This window comes from Oncorhynchus mykiss, chromosome 11, assembly GCF_013265735.2.
Source record: "Oncorhynchus mykiss isolate Arlee chromosome 11, USDA_OmykA_1.1, whole genome shotgun sequence".
Classification (NCBI taxonomy): domain Eukaryota; kingdom Metazoa; phylum Chordata; class Actinopteri; order Salmoniformes; family Salmonidae; genus Oncorhynchus; species Oncorhynchus mykiss.
The window spans coordinates 79044086-79060684 of NC_048575.1; the positions used below are offsets into that span (position 1 = coordinate 79044086).

The 16599-nt window shown below is 42.8% G+C and overlaps 1 protein-coding gene across 3 annotated transcripts in view; it reads left to right on the top strand.

The window, feature by feature from the left end:
* Window positions 1-16599, top strand: part of fras1 (Fraser extracellular matrix complex subunit 1) — a 352007-nt gene that overhangs the window by 228739 nt on the left and 106669 nt on the right. For all 3 annotated transcript variants that reach the window (XM_036936462.1, XM_036936463.1, XM_036936464.1), the window contains exons 20-28: window positions 330-485; window positions 6567-6713; window positions 6980-7126; window positions 10427-10567; window positions 11006-11146; window positions 12207-12347; window positions 14438-14543; window positions 14641-14805; window positions 15268-15352. In XM_036936462.1, the coding sequence (XP_036792357.1) occupies window positions 330-485; window positions 6567-6713; window positions 6980-7126; window positions 10427-10567; window positions 11006-11146; window positions 12207-12347; window positions 14438-14543; window positions 14641-14805; window positions 15268-15352 (1229 nt within the window). The remainder of the gene's footprint in view (window positions 1-329; window positions 486-6566; window positions 6714-6979; window positions 7127-10426; window positions 10568-11005; window positions 11147-12206; window positions 12348-14437; window positions 14544-14640; window positions 14806-15267; window positions 15353-16599) is intronic.

Genomic DNA, 16599 nt, shown 5'->3' on the forward strand with positions numbered 1-16599 from the left:
GGTGATATGGGTGATAGTGGTGATAGTGGTGATAGTGGTGATAGGGGTGATAGTGGTGATAGTGGTGATATGGGTGATAGTGGTGACAGTGGTGATAGGGGTGATAGTGGTGATAGGAGTATGAAGGTATGATCAAGCCCTATTTGTGCTGGAGTAAGGTGGTATAGTCCTAGCTAGACTCAGGTCTGAAGTCTGTGTCATGTTTTTAACACTAATCATCAATCTAATATCATGAATATACAATGTAAACAGGAGCGGCCCTAACCTTGAACGTTGAGGGACTCCTTTTGTAAGCTGCTGTGTGTGACCTTTGCCCTCTCTGTTCCCAGAATGCAACAGTGATTGCCTGCGCTGTGCAGCGGACCTACAAACGGGCGTGGGCAGTGTGTGTCTGTGGTGTAAGGCTGTCAGGACCCTGTTGCTAGGAGACCACTGTGTCACCCACTGTCCCCTCGGCCACTACCCCTGGCACGGGGCCTGCAAGAGTAAGTTTTATTTCACACGCAAGCATGCGAACAGACACACACACACATATAATGAATGTTTGTAATCACTACACACCTAGGCCAGAGGGATTGAGAGGGAAAGGGAGAGAAAGAGAGAGAGAGGGGGAGGGAGAGATGGGATGAGAGAGAGAGAGAGAGAGATGGGATGAGAGAGATGGGATGAGAGAGAGAGAGAGAGAGAGAGAGAGAGATGGGATGAGAGAGAGAGATGGGATGAGAGAGAGAGAGAGAGAGAGAGAGAGAGAGATGGGATGAGAGAGAGAGATGGGATGAGAGAGAGAGAGAGATGGGATGAGAGAGAGAGAGAGAGATGGGATGAGAGAGAGAGAGAGAGAGAGAGATGGGATGAGAGAGAGAGATGGGATGAGAGAGAGAGAGAGAGAGAGAGAGAGATGGGATGAGAGAGAGAGATGGGATGAGAGAGAGAGAGAGATGGGATGAGAGAGAGAGAGAGCGAGAGAGAAAGATGGGATGAGAGAGAGCGAGAGAGAGAGAGAGAGAGAGAGAGAGAGAGATGGGATGTTTCTCACGTCCTGACCTTAGTTCCTTTTTTATGCCTCTATTTTAGGTTGGTCAGGGCGTGAGTTGGGGTGGGCATTCTATGTTTTTGTTCTATGTTTTGTATTTCTATGTGTTTGGCCTGGTATGGTTCCCAATCAGAGGCAGCTGTTTATCATTGTCTCTGATTGAGAACCATACTTAGGCAGCCTGTTTTCCCACTATGATTTGTGGGTAGTTGTTTTCTGTGTCTGTGTTTTACCATGCAGAACTGTTTCGGTTTTCATTTACTTCTCTTGTTCTTTTGTTTTCAATGTTCCCGGTATATTTCATTAAAATATGAACACTTACCACGCTGCGCGTCGGTCCGATCTTTCCTCCTCCTCCTCCTCCTCAGAAGAAGAAGAGAAGGAAAACCATTTTTCAATATCTGTGTAGTATTCTGTCAATAGGAGATTTGTCTCTGGGTGACAGCAGTCGCTACACCACAAGGTATATTCATGTACCATGGAACATGTGTTAACAAGGGAAGGACTTGTCAGAGGAGAATACAGATGCTCTGTGTTGTCAGACAGAAACACCAAAGACGATAGAGGAAGTCGAGAACAATTATATTAACAAAGATGGTTTAGTGTGAAGATGTGAACAAACTGCCTCTCCAACAGAAATCCCAAATCACACCTGTCAGCTCATGATGTATTGGTTTTTATTTAACCTAGAAAAGGCTGGTGTTAGGTTGTATTTAACCTAGAAAAGGCTGGTGTTAGGTTGTATTTAACCTGGAAAAGGCTGGTGTTAGGTTGTATTTAACCTGGAAAAGGCTGGTGTTAGGTTGTATTTAACCCGGAAAAGGCTGATGTTAGGTTGTATTTAACCTGGAAAAGGCTGGTGTTAGGTTGTATTTAACCTGGAAAAGGCTGGTGTTAGGTTGTATTTAACCTGGAAAAGGCTGGTGTTAGGTTGTATTTAATCTGGAAAAGGCTGGTGTTAGGTTGTATTTAACCTAGAAAAGGCTGGTGTTAGGTTGTATTTAACCTGGAAAAGGCTGGTGTTAGGTTGTATTTAACCTAGAAAAGGCTGGTGTTAGGTTGTATTTAACCTGGAAAAGGCTGGTGTTAGGTTGTATTTAACTTGGAAAAGGCTGGTGTTAGGTTGTATTTAACCTGGAAAAGGCTGGTGTTAGGTTTTATTTAACCTGGAAAAGGCTGATGTTAGGTTGTATTTAACCTAGAAAAGGCTGGTGTTAGGTTTTATTTAACCTGGAAAAGGCTGGTGTTAGGTTGTATTTAACCTAGAAAAGGCTGGTGTTAGGTTGTATTTAACCTGGAAAAGGCTGGTGTTAGGTTGTATTTAACTTGGAAAAGGCTGGTGTTAGGTTGTATTTAACCTGGAAAAGGCTGGTGTTAGGTTTTATTTAATCTAGAAAAGGCTGGTGTTAGGTTGTATTTAACCTAGAAAAGGCTGGTGTTAGGTTGTATTTAACCTAGAAAAGGCTGGTGTTAGGTTTTATTTAATCTAGAAAAGGCTGGTGTTAGGTTGTATTTAACTTGGAAAAGGCTGGTGTTAGGTTGTATTTAACTTGGAAAAGGCTGGTGTTAGGTTGCATTTAACCTAGAAAAGGCTGGTGTTAGGTTTTATTTAACCCGGAAAAGGCTGGTGTTAGGTTGTATTTAACTTGGAAAAGGCTGGTGTTAGGTTGTATTTAACCCGGAAAAGGCTGGTGTTAGGTTGTATTTAACCTGGAAAAGGCTGGTGTTAGGTTGTATTTAACCTAGAAAAGGATGGTGTTAGGTTGTATTTAACCCGGAAAAGGCTGGTGTTAGGTTGTATTTATCCTGGAAAAGGCTGGTGTTAGGTTGTATTTAACCTAGAAAAAGCTGGTGTTAGGTTGTATTTAACCTAGAAAAGGCTGGTGTTAGGTTGTATTTAACTTGGAAAAGGCTGGTGTTAGGTTGTATTTAATCTAGAAAAGGCTGGTGTTAGGTTGTATTTAACCTAGAAACTGCTGGTCTCAGGTTTTATTTAACCTGGAAAAGGCTGGTGTTAGGTTGTATTTAATCTAGAAAAGGCTGGTGTTAGGTTGTATTTAACTTGGAAAAGGGTGGTGTTAGGTTTTATTTAACCTAGAAAAGGCTGGTGTTAGGTTGTATTTAACCTGGAAAAGGCTGGTGTTAGGTTGTATTTAACCTAGAAAAGGCTGGTGTTAGGTTGTATTTAACCTAGAAAAAGCTGGTGTTAGGTTGTATTTAACTTGGAATAGGCTGGTGTTAGGTTTTATTTAACCTAGAAAAGGCTGGTGTTAGGTTGTATTTAACCTAGAAAAAGCTGGTGTTAGGTTTTATTCAACTTGGAATAGGCTGGTGTTAGGTTGTATTTAACTTGGAAAAGGCTGGTGTTAGGTTGTATTTAACCTAGAAAAGGCTGGTGTTAGGTTTTATTTAACCCGGAAAAGGCTGGTGTTAGGTTGTATTTAACCTGAAAAAGGCTGGTGTTAGGTTTTATTTAACCTGGAAAAGGCTGGTGCTAGGTTTTATTTAATCTAGAAAAGGCTGGTGTTAGGTTGTATTTAACCTGGAAAAGGCTGGTGTTAGGTTGTATTTAACCTGGAAAAGGCTGGTGTTAGGTTGTATTTAACCCGGAAAAGGCTGGTGTTAGGTTGTATTTAACCTGGAAAAGGCTGGTGTTAGGTTGTATTTAACCTGGAAAAGGCTGGTGTTAGGTTGTATTTAACCCGGAATAGGCTGGTGTTAGGTTGTATTTAACCCGGAATAGGCTGGTGTTAGGTTGTATTTAACCCGGAAAAGGCTGGTGTTAGGTTGTATTTAACCTGGAAAAGGCTGGTGTTAGGTTGTATTTAACCCGGAAAAGGCTGGTGTTAGGTTGTATTTAACCTGGAAAAGGCTGGTGTTAGGTTGTATTTAACTTGGAAAAGGCTGGTGTTAGGTTGTATTTAACCTAGAAAAGGCTGGTGTTAGGTTGTATTTAACCTAGAAAAAGCTGGTGTTAGGTTGTATTTAACTTGGAAAAGGCTGGTGTTAGGTTGTATTTAACCTAGAAAAGGCTGGTGTTAGGTTGTATTTAACTTGGAAAAGGCTGGTGTTAGGTTGTATTTAACCTAGAAAAGGCTGGTGTTAGGTTGTATTTAACTTGGAAAAGGGTTGTGTTAGGTTTTATTTCATCTAGAAAAGGCTGGTGTTAGGTTTTATTTAACTTGGAATAGGCTGGTGTTAGGTTGTATTTAACTTGGAAAAGGCTGGTGTTAGGTTGTATTTAACCTAGAAAAGGCTGGTGTTAGGTTTTATTTAACCCGGGAAAGGCTGGTGTTAGGTTGTATTTAACCTGGAAAAGGCTGGTGTTAGGTTTTATTTAACCTGGAAAAGGCTGGTGCTAGGTTTTATTTAATCTAGAAAAGGCTGGTGTTAGGTTGTATTTAACCTGGAAAAGGCTGGTGTTAGGTTGTATTTAACCTGGAAAAGGCTGGTGTTAGGTTGTATTTAACCTAGAAAAAGCTGGTGTTAGGTTGTATTTAACCTAGAAACTGCTGGTCTCAGGTTTTATTTAACTTGGAAAAGGCTGGTGTTAGGTTGTATTTAATCTAGAAAAGGCTGGTTGTAGGTTTTATTTAACCTGGAAAAGGCTGGTGTTAGGTTGTATTTAACCTAGAAAAGGCTGGTGTTAGGTTTTATTTAACCTAGAAACGGCTGGTCTAAGGTTTTATTTAACCTGGAAAAGGCTGGTGTTAGGTTGTATTTAATCTAGAAAAGGCTGGTTGTAGGTTTTATTTAACCTGGAAAAGGCTGGTGTTAGGTTGTATTTAACCTGGAAAAGGCTGGTGTTAGGTTTTATTTAATCTAGAAAAGGCTGGTGTTAGGTTGTATTTAACCTAGAAAAAGCTGGTGTTAGGTTGTATTTAACTTGGAAAAGGCTGGTGTTAGGTTTTATTTAACCCGGAAAAGGCTGGTGTTAGGTTGTATTTAACCTGGAAAAGGCTGGTGTTAGGTTTTATTTAACCCGGAAAAGGCTGGTGTTAGGTTGTATTTAACCTGGAAAAGGCTGGTGTTAGGTTGTATTTAACCCGGAAAAGGCTGGTGTTAGGTTGTATTTAACCTGGAAAAGGCTGGTGTTAGGTTGTATTTAACCTAGAAAAGGCTGGTGTTAGGTTGTATTTAACCTGGAAAAGGCTGGTGTTAGGTTGTATTTAACCTGGAAAAGGCTGGTGTTAGGTTGTATTTAACCTAGAAAAGGCTGGTGTTAGGTTGTATTTAACCTGGAAAAGGCTGGTGTTAGGTTGTATTTAACTTGGAAAAGGCTGGTGTTAGGTTTTATTTAACCTAGAAAAGGCTGGTGTTAGGTTGTATTTAACCTAGAAAAGGCTGGTGTTAGGTTGTATTTAACCTGGAAAAGGCTGGTGTTAGGTTGTATTTAACCTAGAAAAGGCTGGTGTTAGGTTGTATTTAACTTGGAAAAGGCTGGTGTTAGGTTGTATTTAATCTAGAAAAGGCTGGTGTTAGGTTGTATTTAACTTGGAAAAGGCTGGTGTTAGGTTGTATTTAACCTGGAAAAGGCTGGTGTTAGGTTGTATTTAACCTAGAAAAGGCTGGTGTTAGGTTGTATTTAACTTGGAAAAGGCTGGTGTTAGGTTGTATTTAACTTGTAAAGGGCTGGTGTTAGGTTGTATTTAACTTGGAAAAGGCTGGTGTTAGGTTGTATTTAACTTGGAAAAGGCTGGTGTTAGGTTGTATTTAACCCGGAAAAGGCTGGTGTTAGGTTGTATTTAACCTAGAAAAGGCTGGTGTTAGGTTGTATTTAATCTAGAAAAGGCTGGTGTTAGGTTGTATTTAACCTAGAAAAGGCTGGTGTTAGGTTGTATTTAACTTGGAAAAGGCTGGTGTTAGGTTGTATTTAACTTGGAAAAGGCTGGTGTTAGGTTGTATTTAACCCGGAAAAGGCTGGTGTTAGGTTGTATTTAACCTAGAAAAGGCTGGTGTTAGGTTGTATTTAACCTAGAAAAGGCTGGTGTTAGGTTGTATTTAATCTAGAAAAGGCTGGTGTTAGGTTGTATTTAACTTGGAAAAGGCTGGTGTTAGGTTGTATTTAATCTAGAAAAGGCTGGTGTTAGGTTGTATTTAACCTAGAAAAGGCTGGTGTTAGGTTGTATTTAACTTGGAAAAGGCTGGTGTTAGGTTGTATTTAACCTGGAAAAGGCTGGTGTTAGGTTGTATTTAACTTGGAAAAGGCTGGTATTAGGTTGTATTTAACCTTACGTACATTGGAAGGATGTCACTGTGTATACTGTTCATGCATTTCATTGTTCTGTAAAACTCTCAGAAATCCCAAAATGATACACATTTGTCTTCACGGTTTATAGAGACCGGTCTTGAGAAAGAGCTGAAACGTCAACAATAAACAGGCTTCACTACATCCCATCTCCTTGTTTTTCTGCATGGTTTTATTCCTGCCAATACATTGAATCATTACATTTCATTCCAGTCCTTGCTTAGTTTATGTTTAAGCTGATTTGTTGCTTGTTAATTCAGTCACATTCCTGTTTATTTCTCCCAGGATGCCATGCTTCCTGTGAGGGCTGCAATGGGGAGGGGCCTCTGTCCTGTACTTCCTGTCCCGCCCCCAACTTTCTGTTGGCCTCAGGGCTGTGTGCCCCCACCTGCCCGCTGGGTTACTATGCCGAAGGAGACAGACGCTGCAGAGGTAAAAAAAAGTGCTTTCTGCCTCCACCCAGGTTTTACAGACCTGTAGACTACATTTACCAGGCTAACATTGTTTATTGCCACTGTGTCCTGCTGGGGTTTTTCCATATGGACCCTGTCTCTTCATCTCCATCTTTAACAGGTTTTACAGACCTGTAGACTACATTTACCAGGCTAACATTGTTTATTGCCACAGTGTCCTGCTGGGGTTTTTGCAGATGTCTCTTCATCTCCATCTTTAACATCATAATGTACGGTGTCTTTCAGCATGTGGCAGCCAGTGTCTATCCTGTGAGACGGGAGGAGTGTGTACGTCGTGCCGTGACCCGGGCAAGGTTCTGATGTTCGGGGAGTGCCAGTACGACAGCTGTGCCCATCAGTACTACCTCAACACCACCATCCGCACTTGCAGAGGTACAGTAGACCTGACAGTAACCCTAACCTTAACCCCAGCCCATAGAGACAGAACAGTACGACAGCTGTGCCCATCAGTACTACCTCAGAGGTAGAGGTACAGTAGACCTGACAGTAACCCTAACCTTAACCCCAGCCCATAGAGACAGAACAGTACGACAGCTGTGCCCATCAGTACTACCTCAGAGGTAGAGGTATAGTAGGCCTGACAGTAACCCTAACCTTAACCCCAGCCCATAGAGACAGAACAGTACGACAGCTGTGCCCATCAGTACTACCTCAGAGGTAGAGGTACAGTAGACCTGACAGTAACCCTAACCTTAACCCCAGCCCATAGAGACAGAACAGTATGACAGCTGTGCCCATCAGTACTACCTCAGAGGTAGAGGTACAGTAGGCCTGACAGTAACCCTAACCTTAACCCCAGCCCATAGAGACAGAACAGTACGACAGCTGTGCCCATCAGTACTACCTCAGAGGTAGAGGTACAGTAGACCTGACAGTAACCCTAACCTTAACCCCAGCCCATAGAGACAGAACAGGACGACAGCTGTGCCCATCAGTACTACCTCAGAGGTAGAGGTACAGTAGACCTGACAGTAACCCTAACCTTAACCCCAGCCCATAGAGACAGAACAGTACGACAGCTGTGCCCATCAGTACTACCTCAGAGGTAGAGGTACAGTAGACCTGACAGTAACCCTAACCTTAACCCCAGCCCATAGAGACAGAACAGTACGACAGCTGTGCCCATCAGTACTACCTCAGAGGTAGAGGTACAGTAGACCTGCTGAACATCAAAGGTAGGAAGATTATGCTTCACATACATACAACATAAACAACAACACCAACATAAACAACAACAACAACAACAGCAACAACAACAACAACATAAACAACAACACCAGCATAAACAACAATAACAACAACATAAACAACAACAGCACCAACATAAACAACAACAACAACAGCAACAACAACAACAACAACATAAACAACAACACCAGCATAAACAACAATAACAACAACATAAACAACAACAGCATCAACATAAACAACAACAACATAAGCAACAAAAACAGCAACAACATAAACAACATAAACAACAACAGCAGCAGCGACAGCAACAACAACAACAGTGTTTTAGGAGGATATGACTGCTGTTTGCTAGCGGGCCTCAGCGGCTCCTTTATCTGTGGTGAAATAACGTAATCAGGTTTTTGTCGAGCAAAATCAGCTCCGCCCCTCAGGTATAAAAGCACTTCCCACTCTGCTGACAGAATTAGATAAGTACTACAGAGAGGGAGGGAGATTATTTCCTACCATTCAGGGAGCCGTGAAGAGGTGTGTGTGTTTTGTGTGTGTATATGTGCTTAAGGGTGTGTGTGTGTGTGTGTGCGTTTGCGTGCATGTGTGTGTGCGCATGTGTGAGTGAGTGTGTGTGTGAGCGTGCGTGTGTGTGTGTGTGTGCGTGCGTGTGTGCGTGCGTGTGTGCGTGTGTGCGTGCGTGTGTGTGTGTGTGAGCGGTGGCTGGATGGTATCTCAGCAGGTGTTTCAACACAGCAGCCAGTCAGTCAATAGAATCAACACTGTTTATCCCCTGAGCTAGTTACACACACACACACACACACACACACACACCCAACGCGACGCCGCTTGCTACCTGGAAGATCCCCTGAACCCTGGGTAAACCTGGAAAGGTAGAGAGACTGTGCAGCGTTAGCTGGGGCAGTTGTTGTTGTTATTGTTATTTTTGTTATTGATGTTGCTCTGTCAGTCTGGGATGTAATAGGATGATGAGGGAGGTGTGTGGGGACAGGCAGAGAGAGAGAGAGAGAGAGAGAGAGAGAGAGAGAGAGAGAGAGAGAGAGAGAGAGAGAGAGAGAGAGAGAGAGAGAGAGAGAGAGAGAGAGAGAGAGAGAGAGAGAGAGAGAGAGAGAGAGAGAGAGAGAGAGAGAGAGAGAGAGAGAGAGAGAGAGAGAGAGAGAGAGAGAGAGAGAGAGAGAGAGAGAGAGAGAGAGAGAGAGAGAGAGAGAGAGAGAGAGAGAGAGAGAGAGAGAGAGAGAGAGAGAGAGAGAGAGAGAGAGAGAGAGGAGACATTGTTTTCGTTGAAGACTCCTGAGTTACAGTGTGTCAGCTGTCAGGACTGTCTGGCTGTGTACATGCAGCCCCACTGCTCAGGCTTCAATAGGTGATGGTGTTGTGATGGGATTGGTCATTAGGATGTTGTCTTCAGGATTTAGTCATCAGAACTTAGTCATCAGGATTTAGTCATCAGGACTTAGTCATCAGGATTTAGTCATCAGGACTTAGTCATCAGGACTTAGTCATCAGGACTTAGTCATCAGAATTTAGTCATCAGGACTTAGTCATCAGGACTTAGTCACCAGGATTTAGTCATCAGAACTTAGTCATCAGGATTTAGTAATCAGGATTTAGTCATCAGGATTTAGTCATCAGGAGCTCAGGATTTAGTCATCAGGACTTAGTCATCAGGACTTAGTCATCAGGACTTAGTCATCAGGATTTAGTCATCAGGATTTAGTCATCAGGAGTTTAATAAGAATGTTTCTCATGAGTCTGTTTTCACTTCCTCTTTTAGTCTGTCTCTCTGTCTCTGTCTCTCTCTCTCAATTCAATTCAAAGGACTTTATTGGCATGGGAAACATGTTTACATTTCCAAAGCAAGTTAAATAGATAAAAAACAAAAAGGGAAATAAACAATCAGAAAGTACATTTTTAAAGAATTTTTAAAGAATATAGACATTTCAAATGTAATGTTATTGGATGTATACAATGCTGTAACAATGTGCAAATAGTTCAACCGATAAATATACAATAGGTTGTATTTACAATGGTGTTTCTGCTCCACTGGTTGCCCTTTTCTTGTGACAACAGCTCACAAATCTTTCTGCTGTGGTGACACACTGTGATATTTCACCTAATAGATATGGGAGTTTATCAAGATTGGATTTGTTTTCAAATTGTGGGCAGTGTGCACATAGCCTGTCTTCTCTTGAGAGCCAGGTCTGCCTACGGTGGCCTTCTCTCAATAGCAAGGCTGTGCTCACTGAGTCGGTCTCTCTCTTGCTCATTCTGACACTCTCTTTCTGTTAATCTGTTTCTGTCGATGTCTCTCTTTCTCTCTTTTCTCTTCTTTCCTAACCCTCCCTCCCTCCCTCCCTCCCTCCCTCCCTCCCTCCCTCCCTCCCTCCCTCCCTCCCTCCCTCCCTCTTTCCCTGCCTCCCTCCCTCCCTCTCTCCCTCTCTCCCTCTCTCCCTGCCTCCCTCCCTCCTCCAGAGTGTGATTGGAGCTGTAATGAATGTGAGGGTCCTCTGCGTACTGACTGTCTACAGTGCATGGAAGGACACGTTCTTCAGGATGGACTCTGCACCCAGGGCTGCTCCCCAGGGTCCTACCAGAATGGGGAGAGATGCCTCAGTAAGTGCCTGAATAGAATGATCGTTTAACTTATTACATCTTTCAGTGTTGTTGTTTGTTTTAAGTCAGTTTTCCTTCTAACCTGTGTTACGTTCTCTCTCAATGTCCCCTCTCTTATTCTGTCAATGTCCCCTCTCTTATTCTGTCAATGTCCCCTCTCTTATTCTGTCAATGTCCCCTCTCTTATTCTGTCAATGTCCCCTCTTTTATTCTGTCAATGTCCCCTCTTTCTCTCTATCTCTCTCTCTCGCTCTCTCTCTATCAATGTCTCTATCCCCTCACTCTCTCTGTTAATGTCTCTGTCCCCTCGCTCTCTCTGTCAATGTCTCTGTCCCCTCACTCTCTCTGTCAATGTATCTTCCCTCTCTCTCTGTCAATGTCCATGTCCCCTCTCTCTCTCGGTCTCTCTCTCTCTCTCTCTTTCTCTCTGTGCGCCAGGTTGTGATGAACACTGTGAAGTGTGCCACGGGCCAGGCCAGTGTGGGCGATGCCAGACTCCTTATTCCACCCTGCAGGGCCACTGTGTGTTGGAGTGTGGGAGGACATTCTTCTTGGACTCCTCTCTGAAGCTATGTACACGTAAGACTATACAGTAAATCAAAGAGAGTTGAAATCACAGAGTAAAAACATAGTGTTTGTAACTGGATTTGGATTGGGACTGAGTCACTTTAACTCTAGTAAGAGTTAAAACCATAGTGTTTGTAACTGGATTTGGATTGGGACTGAGTCACTTTAACTCTAGTAAGAGTTAAAACCATAGTGTTTGTAACTGGATTTGGATTGGGACTGAGTCACTTTAACTCTAGTAAGAGTTAAAACCATAGTGTTTGTAACTGGATTTGGATTGGGACTGAGTCACTTTAACTCTAGTAAGAGTTAAAACCATAGTGTTTGTAACTGGATTTGGATTGGGACTGAGTCACTTTAACTCTAGTAAGAGTTAAAACCATAGTGTTTGTAACTGGATTTGGATTGGGACTGAGTCACTTTAACTCTAGTAAGAGTTAAAACCATAGTGTTTGTAACTGGATTTGGATTGGAACTGAGTCACTTTAACTCTAGTAAGAGTTAAAACCATAGTGTTTGTAACTGGATTTGGATTGGGACTGAGTCACTTTAACTCTAGTAAGAGTTAAAACCATAGTGTTTGTAACTGGATTTGGATTGGGACTGAGTGACTCGGAGTTAAATATCAACACTAAATTGAGCATATATACCACTCTGTAAAAAATAACTCTGTTGCCAGAGTGAGTTTCACTCTTTTTAGACTGGGACCAAATGTTACTCTGTGGCAGAATAACATTTTCTTCAATGAAGAGTTTACATTTCCTCCGTCATATTTTTACCGTGTAACCATTCACTCTATGCAGCTCTGTTTAGGTTTATTCAAACAACTTAGGCAGAGACATACATAAAACGTGATGTCATAATGATGTAAACGTAGAAAGATACACACAAGACTCTTCGTTTAGAACAAACAGGGTTTTTCAGTAGTTTTTTATTGTTGAAAGTGTTTGTTTTTTTTCTTTCTAGTTTCAGCCCAGTTACATACAGACCCTACTGAGGCAGTCAATCATCATAACTCAGCTTCTGGTTAAGTCACACTTATTGTGTTGTTTCCTCTCTTCCTGTTACCCAGCATGCTCAGCTGACTGTGTGGAGTGTGAGGGGATGGGTCGCTGCACCGTGTGCAGACAAAACACTTACCTAAGAGATGGATACTGTACTCCAGACTGTGGACACGGTTTCTATAGTGACAAGAAGAGCAGGACTTGCCATGGTAAGCTCTGGTGTATACATGTAGAGAAAACAGGAGAGGACCTAGTACCATGCCCTGGGGGACACCAGTAGACAGAACAGGAGAGGACCTAGTACCAAGCCCTGGGGGACACCAGTAGACAGCACAGGAGAGGACTTTGTACCATGCCCTGGGGGACACCAGTAGACAGAACCAGAGGACCTAGTACCAAGCCCTGGGGGATACCAGTGTTGTGTCTCTGACTGATTAAATTTTATGACATGCTATTTTATCAAATCGATTACCTAACATTGAATTGATTACGTGATTGAATTAAACCATGCAACAATTAAACCACTAATAACTGGGGCACCACGGAAACATTCATTTATATAGAGTGGTTATCTCCCGAATCCACTGTCTTAAAATCTGAAGATCCTTTATATCAATAGCAGTCAATTATTAATCGTCACCTCGATCGGTCTCATTCGGATTATCGTAAATTCTTGGTTATCTGCACAAACCCTAGCTTAGAAATGGAATCATCAATACACAAATTGGCTTAATTATGTATCTACTGAAGACCTAAATAATCACACAAAATTACATATATATGTATATATACATAGGATAGATCACACATTGATTACTAATCATGTCATGAAAAGCCCCTAGTGGGTTAACCTGGTATGACGGCTGGTTACACAAAGGAAGGGGTTTTGGTTTGAATGAAAGAGCCGGAAGACTGAGGGACAAAGGGACTGAATCTCTATCAGACCTTGAGAAGCTATGCTACCGTAAATACAGAATCTTATGCATTCTAGTAACCGGCCATTCAGAAAAGGAAAAATATATATATTTTCTCTGCGCTTCGAAAGATGGGTCGAAGATGGAAGACTGGTTTACCCAGCAGAAATCGGCATTGTCCTTTGAAGAATCTTTCTGGTCGAAGTGTTGTCGAGCAGATACGTTGAAGTACCCTGTCGTTCTCAGGAGATTGTCTGTCCTTTTCTAGGCCGTTTACAGCTGCAGCTGATAACTCAACGTCTAGGATGTATAACTTCTTTAGTGAATAATCATTCGTAGTTCATAACAAGTTGCCATAATCAACTCGTGCTGTATTCTGGTTCGTCTAGTCGAAATTCACCATTCCAGCATGGTGATCATCACCTCCACATTGAAATTAGCCCTTTTAAATGTATCGACTCCAGTTCTCACGTCATCAGGAACTAAGGTTGACCTTCGTCAACAGGCTTTTGTACTGGGGGAGAGAAGGGCTTGTTTCATAGTTCTCAAAAAAAGTCTGTTCACTTGGGCGTGACCACTGAGTGAGCATAAATTTACTTATGAAAACAATTCTCTCATTTAGAAACTACAATTAAATAAAAAATGTTCACAAATAGTTTCATATTTAGACATTTAAATTGCACAACAATTCCATGTGAATAGAATGTGTAGACTTTCCAAGATACAATTTATGTTGCCCTATCATCAGATATAATGTCCCAGACGACAACTGATCTGACAGAATATTCTTTGAGTACCAACGGGCACTTTCAACTGGTTGAGAAAAATACATATTGTTCCATTCCCCAACCTTTTGATGTTACCATACTCTCTCTATGTTAGCAAAGGGCTTTCCAAGAGTCCATTCTGTAGAGTGGAGAGAAAAGGGGGAAATGTATTTATGGGGGGGTAAACATCAGGACACCAGTTGGGGGACATTAAAGAGGACCTAGTACAGAGCCCTGGGGGACACCAGTAGTGAGACATTAAAAAGGACCTAGTACAGAGCCCTGGGGGACACCAGTAGTGGGACATTAAAGAGGACCTAGTACAGAGCCCTGGGGGACACCAGTAGTGGGACATTTAAGGGGACCTAGTACAGAGCCCTGGGGGACACCAGTAGTGGGACATTAAAGAGGATCTAGGACAGAGCCTTGAGCGATACCAGTAGTGAGACAGAACATGTATTCATTCATTGTAACCTTATTGTAGGACACTCGGGACTCTTATATCCCTCTCTCCTTTTCTTCCTCCCTCTTCTACCATCCCTCTCTTTCTTGCTCTTTCCCGCTCCCTCCCCCTCCCTACCTCTTCCCTCTCCTTATTCATTTCCTCCCTCCATCCAGCTAACAGCCAGTCCCCAACCCTCCATATCAGTAGCTCTCTGCTGGTACCCATTGGAGGGACTAAACCCCTGGACTCAACCATACTCTCTGCCCAGGATCAAGACAGGTAGGAGACTGAATTAAATTTACCCCACCCTTCTCTCTGCTAAAAGTATGATTTGTGATATTTATCAAATGATTTTGATTTAATGTTGACCTGCCAGCCCTCCAGAGAGCTTGGTCTTCCAGCTGCTGCAGCCCCCTGCAACAGGCCGTATGGTTGTCCTAGAGGGGGGCAGGGAGATAGAGATGTCCCGAGACGACACCTTCTCCTGGGCACAGCTACAGAGCAGACAGGTCCGCTTCACTCACGACAAGGACCAGGCCAAGTGAGTATACTGAGAAATAAATGTCTCTCCATCTCAATATATGTTTCTTCCTTTCTTTTTTCCTCTCTCTCTCTCTCTCTCTCTCTCTCTCTCTCTCTCTCTGTCTCCCTCTCCATTTATCTGTCTCTCTCTGTCTCTCTGTTTCTCTGTGTCTCTCTCTCTCTCTCTGTTTCCCTGTCTCTCTCGCTGTCTCTCTCTGTCTCCCTCTCCATTTATCTCTCTCTCTCTCTGTCGCTCTCTGTCTCTCTCTCTCTCGGTCTCTGTCTCCCTCTCCATTGATCTGTCTCTCTATCTCCCTCTGTTTCCCTCTGTCTGTCTCGCTGTCTCCCTCTCCATTTCTCTCTCTTTCTCTCTCTCTCTGTCTGTCTCTTTCTCTGTCTCTTTCTCTCTGTCTCTTCTTCTCTCTCTCTCTCTCTCTCTGTCTCTAATGTGTGTATGTATTGTGTCGTTGCATTGTTCCAGGAGTGGACAGTTCACCCTGCGTGTAGCTGACCCCCAGCTCTTTTCCCAACCAGAGACCATTCAGGTCCAGGCAGTGTCGATGCAGGTACAATATATAACACACAACAATTGTATTGACACCTACAATAAGTACCTTGGTTGCCCAAATATGAACCTTGCCCTGCCTCGTTCATAACCATAGCAACCCTGCCCTGCCTCATTCACAAACACAGAGGAAGGTTAGCCTAGCCCTCCTCGCATGTTTCAGAGGGGATTTCTAAATGATTGTCGGATTGTAGCTTAGCGCTTAGCACGCTAGCATGTTGTGGCATGCAGTAGTAGGCACCCATAGTCAGTATGCAACCAGCTGTGTCCAATGATGCTGTTTCACCCCTAGCTCTGCAGCTATGCATGACTCCCCAGCCACAACAAGGTGTGTGTGTGTGTATAAATTTAAAAATAAAACATATTTATTTATTTAATCTTTATTTAACTAGACTAGATTCTTACTTGCAATGACGGCCTATAGTGAATTGCAAAGACCAGAGCTCTCTGGGGCTGCATCCCAAGGTAAACATGATTTAACATGGCATTACACCACTCTGGTCTGAAGGGGCAACGGTAAACATGATTTAACATGGCATTACACCACTCTGGTCTGAAGGGGCAACGGTAAACATGATTTAACATGGCATTACACCACTCTGGTCTGAAGGGGCAACGGTAAACATGATTTAACATGGCATTACACCACTCTGGTCTGAAGGGGCAACGGTAAACATGATTTAACATGGCATTACACCACTCTGGTCTGAAGGGGCAACGGTGTGCCTAATTTAGCAAGGCGCAGAGCTGTACAGTTACACCACTGAAGGGGAGACCAATAAATCAAACTTCCTTTGTGATGTATTCACTCCTTACCTCATCCCCAGGCTATAGTACACAGTATACACCAGGCTATAGTACACAGTATACACCAGGCTATAGTACACAGTATACACCAGGCTATAGTAAACAGTATACACCAGGCTATAGTACACAGTATATACCAGGCTACATTACACAGTATACACCAGGCTATAGTACACAGTATACACCAGGCTATAGTACACAGTATATACCAGGCTACATTACACAGTATACACCAGGCTACAGTACACAGTGTACACCAGGCTATAGTACACAGTATACACCAGGCTATAGTACACAGTATATACCAGGCTATAGTACACAGTATACATCAGGCTATAGTAAACAGTATACACCAGGCTACAGTACACAGTATACACCAGGCTATAGTACACAGTATACACCAGGCTATAGTACACAGTATACACCAGGCTATAGTACACA